This window comes from Carettochelys insculpta, chromosome 13 (assembly GCF_033958435.1).
Source record: "Carettochelys insculpta isolate YL-2023 chromosome 13, ASM3395843v1, whole genome shotgun sequence".
NCBI lineage: Eukaryota > Metazoa > Chordata > Testudines > Carettochelyidae > Carettochelys > Carettochelys insculpta.
Window position 1 is genome coordinate 30625542 of NC_134149.1, and position 21067 is coordinate 30646608.

General features: G+C 38.2%; 1 protein-coding gene across 8 annotated transcripts in view; it reads left to right on the forward strand.

The window, feature by feature from the left end:
• Nucleotides 1-16672, forward strand: part of ZNF711 (zinc finger protein 711) — a 37270-nt gene extending 20598 nt beyond the window's left edge. For 4 of the 8 annotated variants that reach the window (XM_075007481.1, XM_075007480.1, XM_075007482.1 and 1 more), the window contains 7 exons: nt 41-571; nt 8424-8582; nt 9202-9348; nt 10409-10546; nt 12127-12174; nt 13109-13252; nt 13881-16672. In XM_075007481.1, coding sequence (XP_074863582.1) covers nt 41-571; nt 8424-8582; nt 9202-9348; nt 10409-10546; nt 12127-12174; nt 13109-13252; nt 13881-15058 — 2345 coding nt within the window. In that variant the 3' untranslated portion in view covers nt 15059-16672. The other 4 variants (XM_075007486.1, XM_075007487.1, XM_075007484.1 and 1 more) reach the window with 4 other exon arrangements.
• The last annotated feature ends 4395 nt before the right edge of the window (nt 16673-21067 follow it).

Consider the following 21067-nt stretch of genomic DNA (forward strand, 5'->3'; position numbering starts at 1 on the left):
AATGTTAACATATTTTCCCTCATTCACAATTATTTCACAGTGGCTGGAATGGCTGGTACTGCTCATATTGATGGCGACCATATTGTTGTGTCCGTCCCTGAAGCTGTATTAGTGTCTGATGTTGTTACGGAAGATGGGATAACTCTTGATCATGGCTTAGCTGCTGAAGTTGTCCAAGGACCAGACATCATCACTGAAAATGATGTTGTAACAGAAGGTGTAATTGTTCCTGAATCTGTTTTGGAAGCTGATGTTGCTATTGAAGAAGCTTTAGATACTAGTGAACATGTTTTGACTTCTGATCTAATAACAGAAACTGTTCGAGTTCCTGATCAGGTTTTTGTGGCTGACCTTGTTACGGGTCCTGATGGACATTTGGAACATGTTGTTCAAGACTCTGTGCCAGGAGCTGACTCACCCACAATGGTTTCAGAAGAAGTTCTCGTAACTAATTCAGATACAGAAACTGTGATTCAAGCAGCCAGTACAGTTCCTGGTTCTACAGTTACAATAAAGACTGAAGATGATGATGATGGCAAGAGCACATCTGAAGACTACTTAATGATATCTTGTAAGTGAAATAAAGGTAGATATGAATAGGAGATTATTTGAACCAGAAGTCGTCCATTAGGGAGAGATTATTAAAACTGAAATATTTCTACCATGTGCACTTGAACTCTATCTGAAAGAACAATGTCTTGCTAAATAAATTCCTTGGTGCCAAGAGTTAGGAGTGAGTGTGGGTGGGTGCGTGTGCGGGGGACGGTAGTGGAGGGGTGGTGTGTGTGAGAGAGAAATTCCAGGCATTTTTCAAAAATGGATTTTTTTAATATATTACATATACTGTGTTTACACCTTGCAGCAATACAGTACATTTTAAAAATATATATAATTTTTTTGAGTTTCAGCCATTAAATCAAGCTAGAATAAAGAATATATTATTTAAGAATATAATATAATGGCCATGCGAGATCAGACCAATGGTTCATCTAGCTCACTATCCTGTCTTCTGATAGTAGTTGTATCAGAAGATTGCACAGAATGGGGTAATTTCCCTGTCACCCAGTCCTGTTTCCTGGCAGTAAGAGGTTTAGGGACACCAGATTGTATCCCTGACCATCTTGGAAAGTACAAAAACATTCCAGGTAACTGATTTGGCCATAAATTTGTCTGGCAATAGGTTTATTTATCAAACAAAACCACAAGCTGACTAATGTATATGTTCCACTTCCTAACTGGAACTAAAGTTTAAGATCTGGGGTTGAAAATGGAAACTGGCTGCTTTCACTATATTCCACTCTGGGGCACACATGTAGATTGTTAGCTAAATGCAGATACAGCACAGCTGCCTGAGAGTAACTGTGGGAAAACAGCAGAGTAGGCCAATAATCCTTTTTTTCCCCTACTATTAAATGATGTTGACTGTTGGGTATCTGCTATCAGTTTTCACTCTCACTCACAGAACTGCTATGTAGTTTAATTAATATACACAATTTGTCTGTGCAAGTTTCCAGCTTTTCTGAATTACAGTTGGTGAAATATGATAGGCTGGAATAGTTTGATTGTCCATAACCATTTTATTTAGCTGGAAACAACCCATCTCAATAAGTGGTTAGAATGAGATTGTGATAAAACTTCAGAGATCTATTTTTAATAAACAGCTTTTATTAAAAGAAATCTGGATAAATATGTCAATTATGTCTTATCAGTTCTATATTTTGAAACACGTTTGTGATGTTGTTTTCCAAAACATTTTTAGAAACGTTACGTTTAGATGTTTTCCAAAATTGTGGGAGGGACTAAGCTGTCGTTTTCATCAGGCTGTCCTTAATATAATGTCATATGCTGCCTACAAGGGCATTTTCAATATGTTATTTAAACTATTGTACATTTTTGAACAAGAGCAAAAAACATTACAAAAGCAAATCAGACTTTTCTACAGCAGTGGTATTCCTGTGTATGTTTTGTGAATAAAGGAACACCATTATAATGCTCAGTTGTTTTCACTGAAAGAATTCCTCCTTTCTAACAGAGTACTTATGATGAGTTGTGTTCTGTAACTGCGATATTTCCAACTGCATCCTTGTAATTGTAAGTAAAGTCATCTTTGGAATCCTTCTAAGGTAGATAAGTATAACTTGATGGTAGTGGTGACTGTTGTAGGCAGATCGTGATCTGAGTAAACGTGATTGCAACCTGCGTTACAAGAAAATCTGGTCTTTGAAGTGTTATTAAAAATCATTGTCTCACTCAGATACATTAGGACAGTTCTCTCCTCTCATGGAGCTTGATTCTGTAATGTACTGAGCAGTCAACATCTGGTGCCACAAAGTTTATGCCAACTTTATAATTAACCTTAAAGTTACGTATGTACTTAGATGATTTGCTTGATTGAGGTCAACAGTTCTCATCACCTTGCAGAATTTATCCTAGGGAGATGGATTTTTTTCAGGCTTGCTAAGATGGTGCTGAATTGGTTATGCTTCTGTAGATAATATATACATCCTTATGACAGAGGGTCTTTTTGTTTCCTTAAAGAAAATGAGAACTTGTACTGTGCAGAATCTGAATTTGTCACACAGGGACAGATATATATGTCTTGTGAGCCAGGAATTTGAAACTTTGGATTAGTGTAGATGTTTTACTGAGTTAAGTATCCAACAAATACGACAGGAGTATAATTAGTAACAGAGTATAATTGTATGCTGGGATTTCCCATAATATATTGCCAGGGTTGTCAAACTTGTTTGAAGCATGAACCACATCTGAATAGAGCGACTTTTGCATGGACATCTCTCTCTGATTTATGGACACATGACATCCTTTGTCAGCAACAGCAATTGTTTATCTGAAACCATAATCTTAGAAAAGTATTTATAATATTTTTAGCTATCTTTTAGTTAAGTGTAAAATTTTGAAACAAGAAGCTCTTATGTACATCATATTGCCCAATAGGTTTTCATGGATCACAACTGACATAGTGGAACATAGTTTGGAAATTCCTACAGTATACAGTGCTCTGGGACAAAAAGCAGGATTAAAGCTTGGAGCTTTAGTTCAAATTTAGCCTGTGTTGTTGTTTTGTGTTGCAGTTTTAATACTGCTTAAATACAGTTTTAACCATTTTTCTCCTCTGGATATGTTATAAATTTATAAGGAAAATCTTTATCTTGGGGGTAAATGTTACCTGGAAATTAGTATAGTCATTTTGCTTAGAAGTTTATATGCACAGAAAACTTCGTAATAGTCACTAGAAATTTGTGACCTCTGATCTGTTTTGTGTAGAATTAAAGGAAATACGGATATATCAGGTGACAATTGTAAGGTTGCAAACTCTTTTCTTAATACACTTATAAATGAAGCCATGGTTATTGGATATGTAAAATCACAGTTCCTGGAGACTAAAAATGGGCCAATGGAACACATTAATGCCCCCAAAAAAGAGAAATTTAGAAGTTGTTAGAAAGTTATATTTAAATTTAACCTTTTTTAGATTATGTAAAAGAACAAAATGAGATTTTAATCTCTACACTGTACATTTCAGATAACTTTTCAGATAACCAGGGTAAATGGGACAATTGGCACACTTGTAACTTAAAACATACTTTTTTGTTTGTTTTTCAGGTTTGCGATATTCAGACCCACAGCGGATTGCCAGCTTCTGGTCTATGTGTTGGCCCTGTATGCTCTATACCGGGGACCTCATACCCACCAAAGAACAACACTGGAGCTGGCCTTTAGGGGTAAGGTAATGTTCCACCACCGCCTCCTTTTTAGTATATTACAATACAGTGTTGCATAGTTTGCTAAATTACTTTAAAATATATTTCCTATATTGTACCAAATGGTATATAAAGTAAACATATTAAACTTTAGAAAACTTTGCAAAATTGTAAAACCATGGGACTTACATTGCCCTAATTTCATCCCTATGGGCTTCGGTGGGTGTGATATCACCAGCATAGTGCATGCTGAGATATCACATGAATTGGGAGCTGGCAATCCACAGTGAATCTGGACATCACACACCTGAAAACAGCTAAAAAAGGTAAGATTTAAGTAATAAGTGTGCTGAATGTTCCTCTTATTATGGTTATTTAGGAGGATTCAGCATATATTTCAGAAGCAGTGTTTTTTATAAATAGGGAAGCAGCATTATCTAATGTTCATACTGAAGAAGTCAAAGCCAGGAGACTTGTTCACCATTATTTTACTGACTGCCTTTGTGGTGCAGAAACTTTTTATTATGGACTTAAAACAAATACTTTTTAAAAATGTGAATTTAGTGTTCCTAAGGCACTGGATTAACTGCCATTGTGACTGGAATCCTTTTAAGACATCCATACAGTATGTATTTTGTATGAGTGTTGTTCAAGCAAATATCTGGACGCTGGCCAGCATCAAAGAGGAAATCTCTGGCAATTAGACATTAGTTCATTTCCCAGTCTCTCTAGTAAGACAAAACAAAAATGAAGTAGTGCTGTGTTCATTTTTTTCCTAATGCGACTTATTTCTGAAAATTGGACTGAGCTCATCAAACTTTTTTCATATAGGCCGTGTCTACACTAGCCACAAACTTCGAAATAGCCACGCAAATGGCCATTTCGAAGTTTACTAATGAAGCGCTGAAATGCATATTCAGCACTTCATTAGCATGCAGGTGGCCGCGGCACTTCGAAATTGACGCGCCTCGCCGCTGTGCGGCTTGTCCCGACGGGGCTCCTTTTCAAAAGGACCCCGCCTACTTCGAAGTCCCGTTATTCCCATCAGCTCATTGGAATAAGGGGACTTCAAAGTAGGCGGGGTCCTTTTGAAAAGGAGCCCTGTTGGGACAAGCCGCGCGGCAGCGAGGCGCATCAATTTCGAAGTGCCGCGGCCACCCTCATGCTAATGAAGCGCTGAATATGCATTTCAGCGCTTCATTAGTAAACTTCGAAATGGCCATTTGCGTGGCTATTTCGAAGTTTGGGGCAAGTGTAGACGTAGCCATAAAGTAGCAAAGTAGGTGATAGAACTTGCAGTTAACTTTTTGTTTTTGAGAGTGTAGCATTCTTTTAGAAGTGGAAACAACTATATTCCATGGCTGTTCGCTAAAACCATCCAGTCTATATAAACTTATCTATTGTAGATTTATTTTAGGATTGACTCCTAATTTTCTTGTATACAGTTTTACATCTTTTGAGTATATTTCAGCTTAACTTATTGAAAGAGGAGCAGCTTAATTTTCAGTGTGTTTAAATGTATATGGTTTAGAACAAACTTTTATTGACTTCGATTTTTTTTATGTGCTTGGCCTCACTCAGAATAAGTCTGAGGATGTTTGTTGATTTAGAAATACTTTAAATATTTTAGTTATTGCAATAAGATTGCCTGCCAGAGCAGGGATTTAGAAGCTTTAGAGATGTAGTTAAAAGTAAGTTGTATATTAACTGATAAGGTAGAAAATGTATCGGCATGTTAAATTTTCACTTTTCCCCTTGCTGAAAATATGTATGTATGTATGTATTTATTTATTTATTTGTAAAAATATTTTTAATGACATTTTTTAAAATATTTTACCTGGGTCTTTGTTTGATTGGCAATGAAGCCCTGGAAAAGCAGGAAGGCAATCAACCTACGTACTATATTCTTAAATCTAATATTATATTACACCCAATAGAGGTTAAACCTCTCTAGTCTGGCACTTTCTGGTCCTGCATGATTCTAGTTAGCCAGATGTTTGCTTATCATGGGTGTAGCCATGTTTTCCATGGTCCCATAAAGTGTTTTTTTTAGAGTCATCAGTCCTGGCTGTCAGTGTTCTGTGCTGTTATTTAGCTCTAATTTACCCCTCTTCTAAGAGCCCAATAACCAGGGTGATGTTGGTAGTGCTGCTAGGCAATATTGCCTTCTGTGGTTCAGCAGATCTTTTGGTTAGTCACTGGTCAGGTCCGGAGGATGCCTCACTAGAGAGGTTCAACTTGTATGGTTATAAGTAACCCCTTGCATTAGTGTAAAGTTTTTTTATACTTTTGTTTTATTTTGTACATTTACTAGCACTTTCTTTAGTAAGCTTCATTCTTTTCCTGTACAGTCAATTTCCTTTGCCAAAAAGAATTACAAGTGGAACTACTCATTTTGGTAGAACTACGCATATGTGTAAATCTTTGCAAGATTAAAGACTTAATCAAAAAGACATCAAAAATGGAGGAGAAAATCGTGTAACTTTACAGGGATGTTATTTTAATAAAGAGAATCAGATCATTAATGATGCTTTATCAGAAAATTAGTCACTTCCAAAGTATTAAAAAATAATAATACTCAAAATATTTAAGCTGATAGCACCATCCAGTAGACCAGTGTTTCCCCAAGTGTGATCCGCAGTCCAGTACCCGTCCTTTTTTAAAAAAAAAAAAAAAAAGATCCTTAGAAAATGTATAGATTATTGCTATGTAGTATTGTGCATAAATAATAACCAGTGCAAATGTATTTATTTTTCATTTTTTTTAAATATGTGTTTATATTTTTGGGCCACAAAAAAAGGTACTGAAAAAAACACTGGTCCCAACTTCATAAAGTTTGGGAAACCCTGCAGTAGACAAAACATTGGCTGTCTTAACTCTCTATTCCTTTCCTTTAAAATGTGCATGGATGGTTAGATTTAGTCTTATCTCTGGAGACACCATTCTGATTACATGAGCATGCTCTATAGTATATAGTGCTGTAGCAGCTTCATATGTAAAATTTGTTTTAACAGCCTGACACTGGTAAGCTTACTACTCAAAGGTATTTGTAAATTCCTTTGTAAATTTTCTGTTCCTGGTATTAACGTTCTTCTGATATTGGATATGATGGAGTCATCTTGGATGGGAGGCAGTGAATTTTATATAGTACATTTGTTCAGGACATTTTTAATAAATAAGGGCTTAATCCTGCTCCCACTGATTTCAATAATGCAAGTAAGCCATAATTCTTTCAGCGTCATTTTCATTTTAATTTAAAGGTTTAAGCTCATTAAGAAGAGGAAGAGCTTAAAATTGCTTTTAGTGATCCAAGTTTCCTTCACAAACTCCCTTACCATTTACAGCCCAGTGTTTTGTGTGTCTTTTTTAAACTTGAAATATGCAAAGATTTTGTAGCTGCATATTCTTTTACATTTTCGTTCATTAATCTTTAAGTTACATTTAATTTTGCAGTAGTTTATATTAGTATTTGTTGATTTTTAATGTTAATAAATTAGCTGCTTTATGTCTATTTAGTTCTGTTTTCAGTAGCTCCAGTATTGTTCTGACTCATTCAAAGACTTCTGAGATTCACAAGTTTCATCAGTGACACCAAAAAAACCTGCTGCAGTTGAGTAGGTATCATTAAAATGACTTTCAGAGTAGATTGTGCCAAGTCCTAAAGATATAACCCACTGTCGTCTCTTTAAAAAAATTCTCACAATCTTTATATGTCTAATATAATACACATTTTTTTAACCTGGGGAATGATCCAATATGAATTATAGATTATTTCAAAGTGTGGAATTCATTCCTCATTTGGAGGCATCAGTGGGTATTCAGTGCTGCATTAACCTTATGCTGCCCATATGCAAAGGGAGTACGTAGTGTTCTGTCAGTACATGAGTAATAAGAATGCTTGCTTTTTTGTGCTTCTCTGATCAGGCGTTTCCAGTGTCCTTTGCTATGAAATCAGCCATATATAAGTGAACACTTACTTTATAAAAATGTCTCTGCTCTTCCACTTAATAGCTTGCATGGAATCGTTTGATTGTATTGATAAAAATATAGATTGAGTAGTAGATAACTTTGTCCTTTAGTTATAGACATGAAGGTAGCTCAAGTTCAAATAGTAATATTTGGATTGTTCCCCATCTCAAGTTTTAACTAGCAAAGAGACAAAATCTCACAAATATACTATATTAACCCCCAAAACTCATAGCCAAACTAAAACACATTTGATAAGAATCATAGCTGCTGGTTATTAGTAATAGAGATTTTTGACAGTAGTGCATTTTGAAAATCTCAGAAGAATGTAAAAAACAGGTTCTGGGTTTGTTTGTTTTTTAAGTTATATTAGTTAGTTTTACATTTTACTTTTTGATCCATTTTACATTTTGCTTTCTAGGCTTACTAGCTTAACATAGAATAAATATCCATGCACTTTTTAATGACTTAATCAGGCTGCTTCTTGTGTGATTCATTTTGCAATCATGTTTCTGTACATCATTTACTAAGTTTTGATAAAGAAATTGAGTACTGGACTATACTCAACTAGATTAAGATAAAAAAGGAAAAGAAACCCCTATAGAACTGCTTTTATAATAGTAGTTCCACTGGATTTTGTATATTGAAAATGTGAGGAAAACTTGCTAGAGATCATTTTTTGAGTCCTAATAAAATTAGTGTGTGAACTTTGCTGTCCTCTTTTTTATTTTACAGTGGATGATGTTGGAGAAAAATTAGATCATATTGGAAGCACACCTTTAAAAATCAGCACTGAGGTTTCACACGATGATGTTTCTAAAGATGATGGGTTTGGTTCCGAAGTTATAAAAGTGTATATATTTAAAGCTGAAGCTGAGGATGATGTAGAAATAGGTAAGTTCATATGTTCTGTTTACTGATTCTGTATTTTAAAAGTGTTTTGTAAATTTTGTGGTGTTTGTCCCTGCTGTGAAAGCATGGAACTTAGGTCCCTCTTGAGGTCCCTTCCAGTTCTAGTAGTCTATGATTCTTTAATAAAATCCCATGAGTAACTTGTTTTGTAGTATGGGAAATAATATTTTTGCAGTGGCCTGTTGGAATGGCAACCCAATTTAACTATTCCTTCCTCAAGGTAGAATCTCAGGTCTGTTTTTTTGCCAGCACAATATTCAAAGCATGACATAAAATAGAAGCTTTAGAGTAACACATAATATTTCTGCTCACACTTAAAACACTGACAAAGTTTATGCCTGTGTGACCATCCAGATAGTACTAATGATCAGCCCTGATTTTTGTCGGAATACTGGTGTGAAAGAGGGTTTAATCGAATGAATGTTTGAGTGTAAAATTTGAAATTTATAATAGCAAAAAAACACCAATATTTAACTGTACAGTTAGGGTGTTACTAAATGGCTGTCCAGAACAGAAAAATACTGATGTTCTTGTAATTTAGTTCACATGAGATGATAGTCTAGATCATCTTGGTTGCACTAACTGTTTTGTCTTTTTCAAGGAGGAACAGAAATTGTCACAGACAGTGATTTTCACAATGGGCATTCTGTGGCTGGAGTAATTGAGCAAGGAGGAGTTGGCAGAATGCAGCGAGAGAAAATGGTTTACATGGCTGTTAAGGACTCGTCTCAGGAAGATGAAGATATTAGTAAGAATTCTAACTATATGTTAAAGATGTTTTACCATAAAATTAGTCTGTTCCAAAATATTAAATATGTTTTAAAAATAGGACCAGAAGTGAAAATTATATGCCCAATATTGGGAAGGTTCCAAAAGGAACTTTTTGATATTTGTGAATGATTGTTCCCAGATTTGAAGTACAGGTTGAACCTCCCTACTCCGGCAGGCTCAGGACCTGATCAGTGCTGAACAAGATAATTTGCTGGGCCACAGGAAGACAGTGTTGGTCTAGCAGCACTACCAACACTTCCACTCCTTACTGGGCTCTTAGAAGACATTTAGGGGTAAATTACAGCTAAATAACAGCACAGAACACTGAGATTCAGAATTGGTGGCTTGAAACAAACTTTATGGGACCGTGGGATACATGGTCATACCCAGGATAAATGGTCATCCAGCTAAATAAAATCATGCTGGATTATGGAGTTTACTGGACAAGAGAGTTCTGGATTAGAGAGGTTCAACCTGTAGTATAAATCGTATCTTTCCTTGCCGATATGTAAGAGTAGCTTATAGTTATTATAAAGTATAGGTATATAAAATACATATTGCGGCTACTTCATACAAGCAGTTCATTTTTCGTGTTGAATTTAATGTGACTATTATATCAAATAATAAATAATTGATTTTTTGGCACTTCCTAATTTTTCAGTTTGCCTAACAAACTGCCTACTTAAATTCTTGTTTGTTTCATTTCAACAGTTTTATTGTTTAAAATTTTGACTATTTTATATCATATATTAAATTTTATCAAGTAGAGTGGTGCTTGTTCTGACAATGTGACAAAGAACCATCAACAGTTACACACTTACAGGCTCATTTTGTTTGATAGTTCCCTTTTCTATTTCAGGTCTAGTATATGAATAAAATAATGTAACCCTGGTCAAGTGTATTGGGGAAGGAGGGAAATGATTCAGTGGGCATAAGTATTAATCAAAATAATAGTATAAAAATAAGCAAAGGAAAATTTAGGCTGAACACGCAGTAAAATTAATTTAAGAATCACCTTCTCTCCTCCTTAAATGTAGATTGTGCTGAAATAGCAGATGAAGTTTATATGGAAGTCATAGTGGGTGAAGAGGAAGCAACATCACTTCCCGACACACAGCTTGAAGACTCTGGTGTGAATAAAACTTTTGTTCCTGTTGCTTGGGCTGCTGCTTATGGTAGGTGCTAGATTCTTCTTTTCCTGGGAATATACTCTCACTTTTCCCCTAATTTAGATCCCAAATCTTTTAGGGCTTCACTTTCTGCCTTTCTGCTCTGTCCAAAGAAGGTTGTTAATATCTGTCTCTGGAGCCTGTCAGGAATAGGGATCACTGAAGGTGATATTTCAGCCACTGTCCATATTCTACCACCAGTTTGTAGGCTAGCCTGCCACATGGTCCTTGCATTATTTTAATATCTGTTTTTCTTAAATCATAATAAATACCTCGCTTAGTGTTAGGTTTTACACAGGGGAAAGCATATTAGCTTGTAAGGTTTTTATACTGTTGTTCCAGGTAGTAGCTCCACTATTGTCCAGCATGCAAATTTTCTTTATATATTTTGAAGGCAGCTGCTAAGCATTAAAGGAGCCTCATTACAATGGCTGCATGCAGCCCAACCAGTTTTTTTCTTTTTTTCAGCCCCCAGCGAGATGTTGATAAAACATCTAAGTGCGCCTGCCCGGTCACACACCCTTCTGTGTCATGCACAAGTGCCGGGGGCAGGGCAAACACCAATCGTGGCTCCTTGGGCTGTTCGTATCTGGTGCATGCATATTAAAACCCCAGGGAGCCAAGGAGGTATTAACATGCAAGTGTCGGACACGGACAGCCTGAGGAGCTGAGATTGGTGTTTGTCATGCTCCCTGCGTCTCATGCGTGCCAGGGAATTTGTGTGACCACTTTAAGGAGAGGGATGGTGAAACCCACACTGGCCAAGGCGAAGTGGGTCTCCTGCATGGGGCAGTGGCAGGTAGGGAGCCATGCAGGGTGGAGCAAGGGCAGAGGAGCACAAGGCAGTTATATGAAGAGAGGGTATTGGGGGTGCAGTGAAACCCATGTGGGCCAAGGCAGAGCGAGTTAGTGAGCCACATGGGCAGAACAAGTTGCAGCCAAAGAGCACGAGGCAGAGTAATATGGGGAGGAGGTACGGGGCGGTGCTGTGCAAGCCTCGTAGGACCTGATGTGGTGGTGCAGTGGGGACTGCACTGTAATGGGGAGCAGTCCAGGCCAGGGGATGGTGCAGTGGGAGCTGCACAGCGGTTGGGGGAATACAAGTCCCAAAGCATCTGAAAAGGAGTGAGAACACAGTGGCCAGAATGCTGGAATTGTTAAGATCTTTTTCAGTCCAGAGAGAAAAAGATTAGGACACTATTCAGATATAGCCCTTGTCATCCCATAGAATTTAAGCACTCTTCGGGCAAGTGCTGAATGAGCACTGTATCAAGACATGGTAAAGTAGTCCGAGACTTACACACTAAGTTCTTGACAGGAAAGTAAGATGCTTGGACTTGCTGTGCAGCAAGAGAATATTGTGGAACTTAGTTATTTTGTACTACGTGTTGTTTACCAGAACCTAAGAATGAAAGCAAGTTTGTAGAGATATGTAGTGCAATATAGTCATTGTATGTTTAGCATCTCTGTGAGAGAGTAGTCAGGACAGAGAGGACTCTTCAGTAAATTTACTAGCTGGCCAAATGTTTTCATGAGTGTCAAACATAATTTCACTTTATGAATTAGGAAAATATTGTTTTCCGTAGGAGATGAAAGGAGACTGCCCAGAAGATATGAAGACTGTCAAGCAGCAGGTAAGATCATGTGCAGATATTTGATACAAGAGCTTTCATAAATTTTTGAAAAAACAGTTGTATATCACATTTTTTCACTCAGAAGTTCATAATGGTCTCCCTTATTTCATGGAATATTGACAAATTCCTAAATGACAGCTACCCTGATCAATGAATGCTACCAAACTATTCAGAAGGCATATGTGTAAAGGTTCCATGCTCCAAGAATTCATTTCTTCAAGGTATTTGAGTTATATAAGCATTGTAGACAAAACAACTATCCTAAATGCAAAGATGTGCTCAGAAATGTCCATCAATATCTTTTAGTACAGTTGGGCAACTAGGGAAGCAAAAATAAGATTCCTGGGAAGTAAAGGACTATTAGATAGAAGGGAAGAATAGGCATAATCAGCTAAATGTGAAAGGTTTGGTAGTGGAAGAAATAAAAGTCCAGCATAAGTCCAAATTGAATAAAATTCTTATACAGGTTGAACCTGTCTAGTCTGGCACCCTTGGGACCTGACTGGTACAGAACCAGAGAATTTCCTGAACTATGGTAAATTATTCGGCTCTTAGAAGATATGCAGGGGGTCAATTAGAGCTAAAGAACAGCCCAGAACACTGAGAGCCAGGACTGGTGGCTGTAAGCAAATTTTATGGGACTGCAGGAAGCTTGGCTGCGCCCATAATAAGTGGATATCCAGCTAGCTAAAATCATGCTGGACGACAGATGTCACCAGACCAGGAAGTACCAGACTAGATAGATTTAACCAGTATGTGATTGCCTCATCAATAATTATGGTAAATATTAACTCTGCAAATATAAGCTTATTCCTTTCTACAATTAACGTTTTTGAGGTAATGTAAAGTGACTTGCTCCCATGTGATTCCAGTCATCTAGTCCCAAATCAAAAACTTGCTCATAGTTTTTATGGTGTCTGATCTTTGTATTCAGGAAATAACTTGGATACACGATTAGAAAACAAAAATGGTAATGCAGCACAGTACCTGCAAATCTGTGATAGCATTAACACAAATAGAGCGCTTAAACAAAAAGCCAAGAAGAGGAGGAGGGGAGAAACCAGGCAGTGGCAAACAGGTAGAATATTTTTCATTGTTTATTGTATTGGTTTAATATAGAAAGATCCTTTCTTCTAAAACTAGTTAAAAAAACAAAACCAAAATTAAAAAAAACCCAACAAAAACAAAACCAACAACATGGAATTGTGTCATGCAATTATTTTAAAACTATTGTTCTTGGAGAGTTTGCTGATGGCCCACAGATTGCTGGCTGGTACATCAGGCTGACTTTCTTAATTTCCAGCTTGCAAATTGTATTAAAAGACATCTAAAACACATTTTTCTCATATTACTTATCCACATAAATAATTCCTGTAGTTATTGTGGGGATGTTATTTAATCGTGAATGGAAGAGGAGATGTACACAGTTGGGAGTGGGAGAAAGGGTAATTAACAAGACAATCTGCGCTAATTTATAGTCCATTCAGTAAGCATTACCCGTAAGTGTCCGTGCATTGATGTAACATTGTGATTTTATGTCTTGCTTTCATCAACACTTTTTTAATAGTATTTAAAATTGTACATGTGTGGGATTTGGTTGTTTTAAGCTACTAAACTATTCTGTGTGTGAAGTTCAAGTACAGTTCTTTTTAATTCAGTGCTTTCATAAGTTTGCTTTATAACCTCCTCTTTTTGTTTGAAAACAGCTGTTATTATAGGTCCCGATGGACAGCCTTTAACTGTCTACCCTTGTCACATATGTGGGAAGAAATTTAAATCCAGAGGATTTTTGAAAAGGCATATGAAGAACCACCCAGATCACATGATTAAGAAGAAATACCAGTGTACAGACTGTGACTTTACAACTAACAAAAAAGTAAGTTTCCATAACCATCTGGAAAGCCATAAGCTTATAAACAAAGTTGACAAAACTCATGAGTTTACAGAATATACAAGGAGGTACAGAGAGGCAAGCCCATTGAGTTCTAATAAACTGATATTGAGAGACAAGGAGCCTAAAATACACAAGTGCAAATACTGTGATTATGAGACTGCAGAACAGGGACTACTCAACAGACACCTGCTTGCAGTTCACAGCAAAAACTTTCCTCATGTGTGTGTTGAGTGTGGGAAAGGATTCCGTCATCCATCTGAGCTTAAGAAGCATATGAGGACCCACACTGGGGAAAAGCCATACCAGTGTCAGCACTGTGTCTTCAGGTGTGCTGATCAGTCCAATCTGAAAACACACATCAAAACCAAACATGGGACTGATTTACCATTTAAATGTGAGCATTGTCCCCAAGCATTCACAGATGAAAAAGAACTTCTACAACATATAGAGCTATTTCAAGGACATAAGACTCATCAGTGCCCGCATTGTGACCATAAGAGCACCAACTCCAGCGACCTGAAAAGACACATTATTTCAGTTCACACAAAGGACTTTCCCCATAAATGTGAAGTATGTGAAAAAGGCTTCCATCGTCCATCTGAGCTCAAAAAGCATAGTGAAACCCACAAGGGTAAAAGGATACATCAGTGTAGGCACTGTGACTTTAAAACTTCAGATCCTTTTGTACTTAGTGGGCATATCCTCTCAGTTCACACCAAGGACCTGCCTTTTAAATGCAAAAGGTGCAAGAGAGGATTTAGGCAACAAACTGAACTTAAGAAGCACATGAAGACCCACAGTGGAAGAAAAGTGTATCAGTGCCAGTATTGTGAATATAGCACTACGGATGCATCTGGCTTTAAACGACATGTAATATCAATACACACAAAAGACTATCCCCACAGGTGTGAATACTGCAAAAAGGGATTCCGTAGACCATCAGAAAAAAATCAGCATATAATGAGGCATCACAAGGAGGCCATAATGTAATATATGGTGTTGAGAAGGAAGCAATTTAGAAACTGTGATATGCTAATTGGGGATAAAAATCTCATGAACTGTTTCTCCTGGTTTCAAAGCTTGATATTAAATCATAACTTTACATTCTTTGTATTAAAAGTCTTAAGGTTGACGAGGGTCTCATAGTCCTATGATTGTTGCTTCTCAGAATCTAAAGAGCACTATAGAATGCAGAAGGATGGATGAAAGATTGCAGAGAGATTGCTGAATGTCTTCTATTTAATAGTATTATACATTGTTATGCTACAGAAAATGAAGCTGATTGTGTTATCCATTTCATCGGTAAGAACATTTGTCTCCAATTTCAAAACGGTTCAGATGTGGTGGGGTTATTTACAAACTTTTCATCAAGACAACCAGTTCTAACTTCTTATGCAGTGTTGAAAATATGTCAATTACTTGGTCATTATGTTTTTAAATTGTGCCTGGAAATTGCATTCCAGAACTGGTCAAATTTGGGGGCTTCTCTCTTTTTTTTAACTTTTCATTGGGAAACTTTTTGTTCTCTTCATTAGTTTAGGTTTGGTGAATAATTTTTTTTTAAACTATTTCAAGAGCTGCTAACCTATTTTATGGCAGGATATGATGTTAAAAATATTGCATTATGTTACGAGCTCAGCGGTAGTGTTCTGGTGCTAGGATTAAAAAATGTGTGTGTATATAATTTCCTTTTTTATCTGAAACTGCAGGTGAATGTTGTTCGGTATAGCATATTGCAAATACCTTTTGAATCTGACGTTTTAAAAGGAAAAATGCAGCTGTTAGTGTTGTCATAACACTGTATTTTTTTTTTCTTGCTACTTTAAGATCTTCTCTAAAAAGAGTATTACAAAAGATTCAAAGAACACAATACTTTTCTTGAATTAAAATACAAAATACTTAGAGGTTCCTTAGGACAGTGTTTATGCCAGGTATGTCTATTACAGTCCTACCTGCTAATATAAAATTTTCAACCTAGACATAAAATTGCACCTTTTAATAAATTCTTTAAATATCTCTACCATACTATAAACATGCATTTTCAATCTGTGAGAAAGTATATATGCAGTATTTAACCAGAAAAATATGCTGCCACTAGAGTTTGGAGGTGAATCTCAGTTTACAGTGTATACATTTAAAATATGCATCCCTTTAAACAATGCTTTGTGTTAGCATGCTGCAAGTCAAATGGCGCTTAATATAACAAGCTGGTCTAGGGCTATTTAATGAAAAACCTCTTCATAAATGTTATACATATAATGTGTACATTTATACTTTTAGTTGCTTCATGTTTGCACACAGCTCTTCACATGATAAATTGTAACTTCATGCTATATTGTGGCTTTGTTTTTCAGATAATGTTCATATTTTGTTTTTGCACCAGATGAGAATCAGTTCTTTGAGAATAAATTTTTCTTTTTTTTATATTTCTAAACTTCAGAAAGCTAAGTTGGGAAATCTCTTAGAAAAAATAAGTGTTTTATGTGGCTGTAAAAAATGATGTACACGCTGTAAAATAAGATTGTCACTGTTACGTGGGACTATTATTTCTTAATGTGTTACTCATCGTAATGAGCATAAAATAAAATGCATCTCTTGCACTCCAAGGTTTTTTAGAGTCTTTGTTTTTCATTTATGCTGATTCTAAGAATGTTCTCTTTCACCAAAAGTGTGCCTACTATTTTAATTTCATTGTTCTTTTCAGCTTTGTATGAGTTTAATCATCTGGACTGCTGTAATCCAATTAACTATTGACGATGTGCCGACCTACTCTGGGTCCTGTGGGTGCGCATGGGGTGTGATACAGCAGGGGAGGAGTCGGGTGGCCCGGGACCGATCACCCCACCTTTATAGCAGCCTTATATAGTGTAGCAGCAATATGTGATTCAGTGTATCCACTTTAAAACCTAGGTTTCCACAGTATTATGAGTACCAGGAACAATAACACTCCGATTGTGAACACCACAATGCCCGGTGGCTGTTCTAAGTCCCAATAATTCTCTATACAGCCCCAGTTAGACCAGCTAGTGGTATTTACCGATAGTGATTTATTCATTTATTCGTAACTACAATTACTTAACACGTTGTATATATGTATATAGTTATTTATTTGGCATAGGCTAAACAGTAGGTTACATATAGCTGTATATAATTACATGTGACTTACCAGTAACATCCAATGCTCCCACATCTCACCAACAACTACGTTACAGCGGCCCTTCAAGTCAGAAATGCGGCTTGGTTGGGACCTTTCGTGGTGGTGATGTCTGGGTGATCAGGCCGGGGTCTGCTGTCTGGACTGGAAGTTGCTAGCCTCTGCCTCGTGTCCAGGAGCCCACCCCCTTATTCCTGCTAAATCACCTTTTATACTGTTTCTTACTTGGGGGTTCGATACCTGGCCAATTGAAGTGTATGTTACCTAATTTGGGCTTTCTATCCTCCCGGCCTGTCAGAACATGTTACAAGATTTCCTCTGTCCTTGGTCTTTTTGTGAACCTCCCCGGGGACCCTCTGATGTTGTACAACCAAGATGTTCTCTTTGAGGAGCTTCCAGCTACTAGCCCCAGCTGTTCTCTTTGGGGGCTTACTATCTGCTTGTCAGGATGTTCTCTTTGGGGACTCTCCAACTACTTGTCAACTTTCTGATTTCTTTCTCCTGGCCTGACTTCAGACCTTCCTGCCATTGTATGATAGCGTTCCAAGATGGAGTGTATGGTCATTCTGCCTTGCGAGTGAGGCCTGGCCACCAGGTGCTCGTGCTCCCACAACTATAAAGTGCTTCTCAAACAGACTATCACTTTTAGTATTTATTTTCACTGCATTATTAGCACGAGAGCTGGCTGAAATTATTTTGCCTAAAACTTTCTCACCACATTTCACAAATTTGTGTTGACTATGACAGATTGTTTTGGTTGAAACTCCCATCACCCCTCCAAAAATTCTTAAAAAAATAAAAATGTTTTGTTCTGACGTATTTAATCAAACTATTTTTATTTTTTTATTCAGGTTTTTTTTTTTATTTTTAATCACCTAGCAAACCAAAATATCAGCTATTTTTGCAGCTCTACTTAGTGGGGATTTACAATAAATTTAATTCAGCATACTTACTAACTCTTTACCATTGGCCGTTTCTACACAGGCCACTTTCTTTGAAAGTGGCATGGTAATACGCGGCCTGAAATATGCTGATGAGGTGCGCATGCAAATTCCCCGCTCCTCATTAGCATACGGTCATGTGATTTGGAGTCCGGAAGACCGTTCTTCCAGACTCCAAAACACTGTGTAGATGCATGGTCCCAGGGAGCTGGAAGGAAGTCCTTCTTCCAGAGGCCTCTTCTTCCCGACAATTTTTGGGAAGAAGGAGCATCCGGAAGAAGGACTTCCTTCTGGAAGACCCCCCGGGGGCCATGCTTCTACACGGTGTTTTGGAGTCCAGAAGAACAGTCTTCTGGATTCCAAATCACGTGACCATATGCTAATGAGGCATGGGGAATTTGCATCTGCACCTCATTAGCATATTTTGGGCCATGTATTAGTAACGGCCATTGAGTTTACATGTTTGGATTCTGCAAAAACTTTTTCACACATTTTGGAAAAGCCACAAGTAGGCTTAAAGTTTTCTTCAAAAGAAGAACTCACAATTTAAAATACTAAACCCTTCTTTTCTTATTTAAATTTCCTCCCTCTACATAATTCCACTGGAGATTACATGAAGTTAAACTATAGTCTAATATACAAAAATGTATATTTGGATCAGAGTTTCCTGTGTGGAGATGTTTCAGAACATATAGTAATAGCCTTTAAATATTTTAAATATACCCCTCAGAATATTTTCTGCTGGGCTTTGTAACCAACTCAGTGTAGCTGGTGAGCATGCATTCACAGACATGAGAACTAAGGACCAGTAGACTCGATTTTGTTTTTTCTTCCCCATTTAATCAATATACTTTCTCATAGCCAGGAACCATTTGAACCAGTTAAATCAAGTCATTTGAAATTGTTTATAGTTTTTGTTCCTAAAACGTCTACTGACTATATTGACGCATCATGACTTTTACTTTGTACTGAGACTGAAGATTACCGCTGAGTAGACTGAGGATCAGAGCAATAGTGCCAGTCTCTTGGTCTGACCGTCTCTTCTACCTGCAGAGGCCATCTCTATTCCTTCTAAAAGATGGACCATTCAGGTAAATGGAGTGTCCTCATGAATTTATACGACAAAAAAACTTTGCAAAGAGATTCAGTCCCAAACCAAACATTTCTTGTTTCTAAAAATGTCACAAAATTAGAAGTTGGATCAGTTATTTCTATAAAAATATTTTCATCCTCCCAATGGTAGTCAGCACTTGCATTTTGCATATAATCCTGAAAAGGGCATAAAATTCTGGATTTTAGTATTTCATATGCAGAAAAGATATTTTTACAAGATTTTGTCTCCCTCTCATCCTGTACTGTAGCACAATTGGTATCTAATACATTGAGCTTTACAAAAAGTGTACTTTGAGTCACACCAGGCCCATGTTCTCATGTGCCTCACTGAGAATATAAGGTTTGGGCAGACCAGTTTTCCCCTACTGGTGTATGGTATTTGTTGGAGCATCCAGTGTCCAGTGTTTCAGCCTTGTCTTCAAACCTGTAAATATTAAAATTTTATCTTTAACATAGCTAGTGTGAATAGTTTTAATAATATATGTCATGTTTAGTTACATTTCCCGCCCCAGAGAACCCTTCTGGCTCCCTTGATGGGAATTTAGATTATGCCCAGAACACAGACCATTTAAAATTCTTTTGATCCCTGCTTGTTTGTCAGTGACAGCACCAAGGCTACCTTTTCTGCCGTAGTGAAGTGCATATATTAACGAGGTAAAATGTCATCGTCTTCTTCGAGTGGTCCCCGTGGGTGCTCCACAATAGGTGTCAGGCTTGCCCGGCGCCGCAGATCAGAAATCTTCCAGCAGTTTCTCCTGGATCGCGCATGTGCCGGCGTGCGCCGCCCCCCTGCGCACCCCCGGCCGCGTGCACGATCCGGTCCCCGCCAGTTCCTTCTCAACCACCAGCGGCTGCAGATGGAATCCGCTCAGGCTAAGGCCAGAGTCAGATTACTTAGTGGTCTTTTTTCCACGTGTAATTTGTTGTTTTTCGGTTATTAAACAAAAAAAAAAAAGGAAAAAGAGAGGAGCGGAGAAGAACAGAGTGGACGTGAAAGGCCATTAGGTCTGCCGCTGCCGCAGGCCTGTGATTACTCTTTAAGGAGGAAAGGCACGGATTAAGTGCTAAGTACCCTCTTAACAATAAAGGACTCACCGCAATGGCCTCTTCAGGTTTTACACAGCGTGAGTCATGCTGTGAAGCTATGCCGGCCTCCGTGGGGCATAGCGAAGGCATCCGACACCTGCAGGAATTGCAGGCTACCCGGCCGCGTTCTCACTGTGCTCTGACCCCCCGGCCCCGCCAGTGCAGAAACGGAGGGAACTCTCCCTGGCTCGATCCTTGCCGTGCATCTGCAGCGAGCAGGACGAGCGGAGCACACAGCTACCAGCCGCATACTCAGGCGGCGGCACTGTCACAGGCGGCACAGACCCCCGCGGCACCAGCAGTGCAGGGGTGCCAGGCACGGAGCCTGCAGGCACCGGAGGGGGATACCCGTGCAGCACCGCAGCTGACGGTGCCAAGCGCGGTGCTAACAGCAGGGCCAAGATTCCCGGCAGGGGAGGGGGCGGTGCCGGCCCCACAGCGGAGGGGCAAGGCAACATCAAAAACCTGGCACCGCACTCCATTTCTGGACAGGGCTGCGCTGCTGTTAGCACCAAGCCCTCCCCCTGTGATACACACGCCGCACCGAAGGCCTGTGTCTCCACCGGCCCATCAGGGGAAAAAGAAACCAAAAAAAAAAAAAACACCTTCTCCATTCCTCCAACTGATGTCACCACGGCTTGGGCCACCTTCACCATTTTCTGGGATTGGATCCCCCTGGAGTACTGTCACAAGCCAGTTTCACCT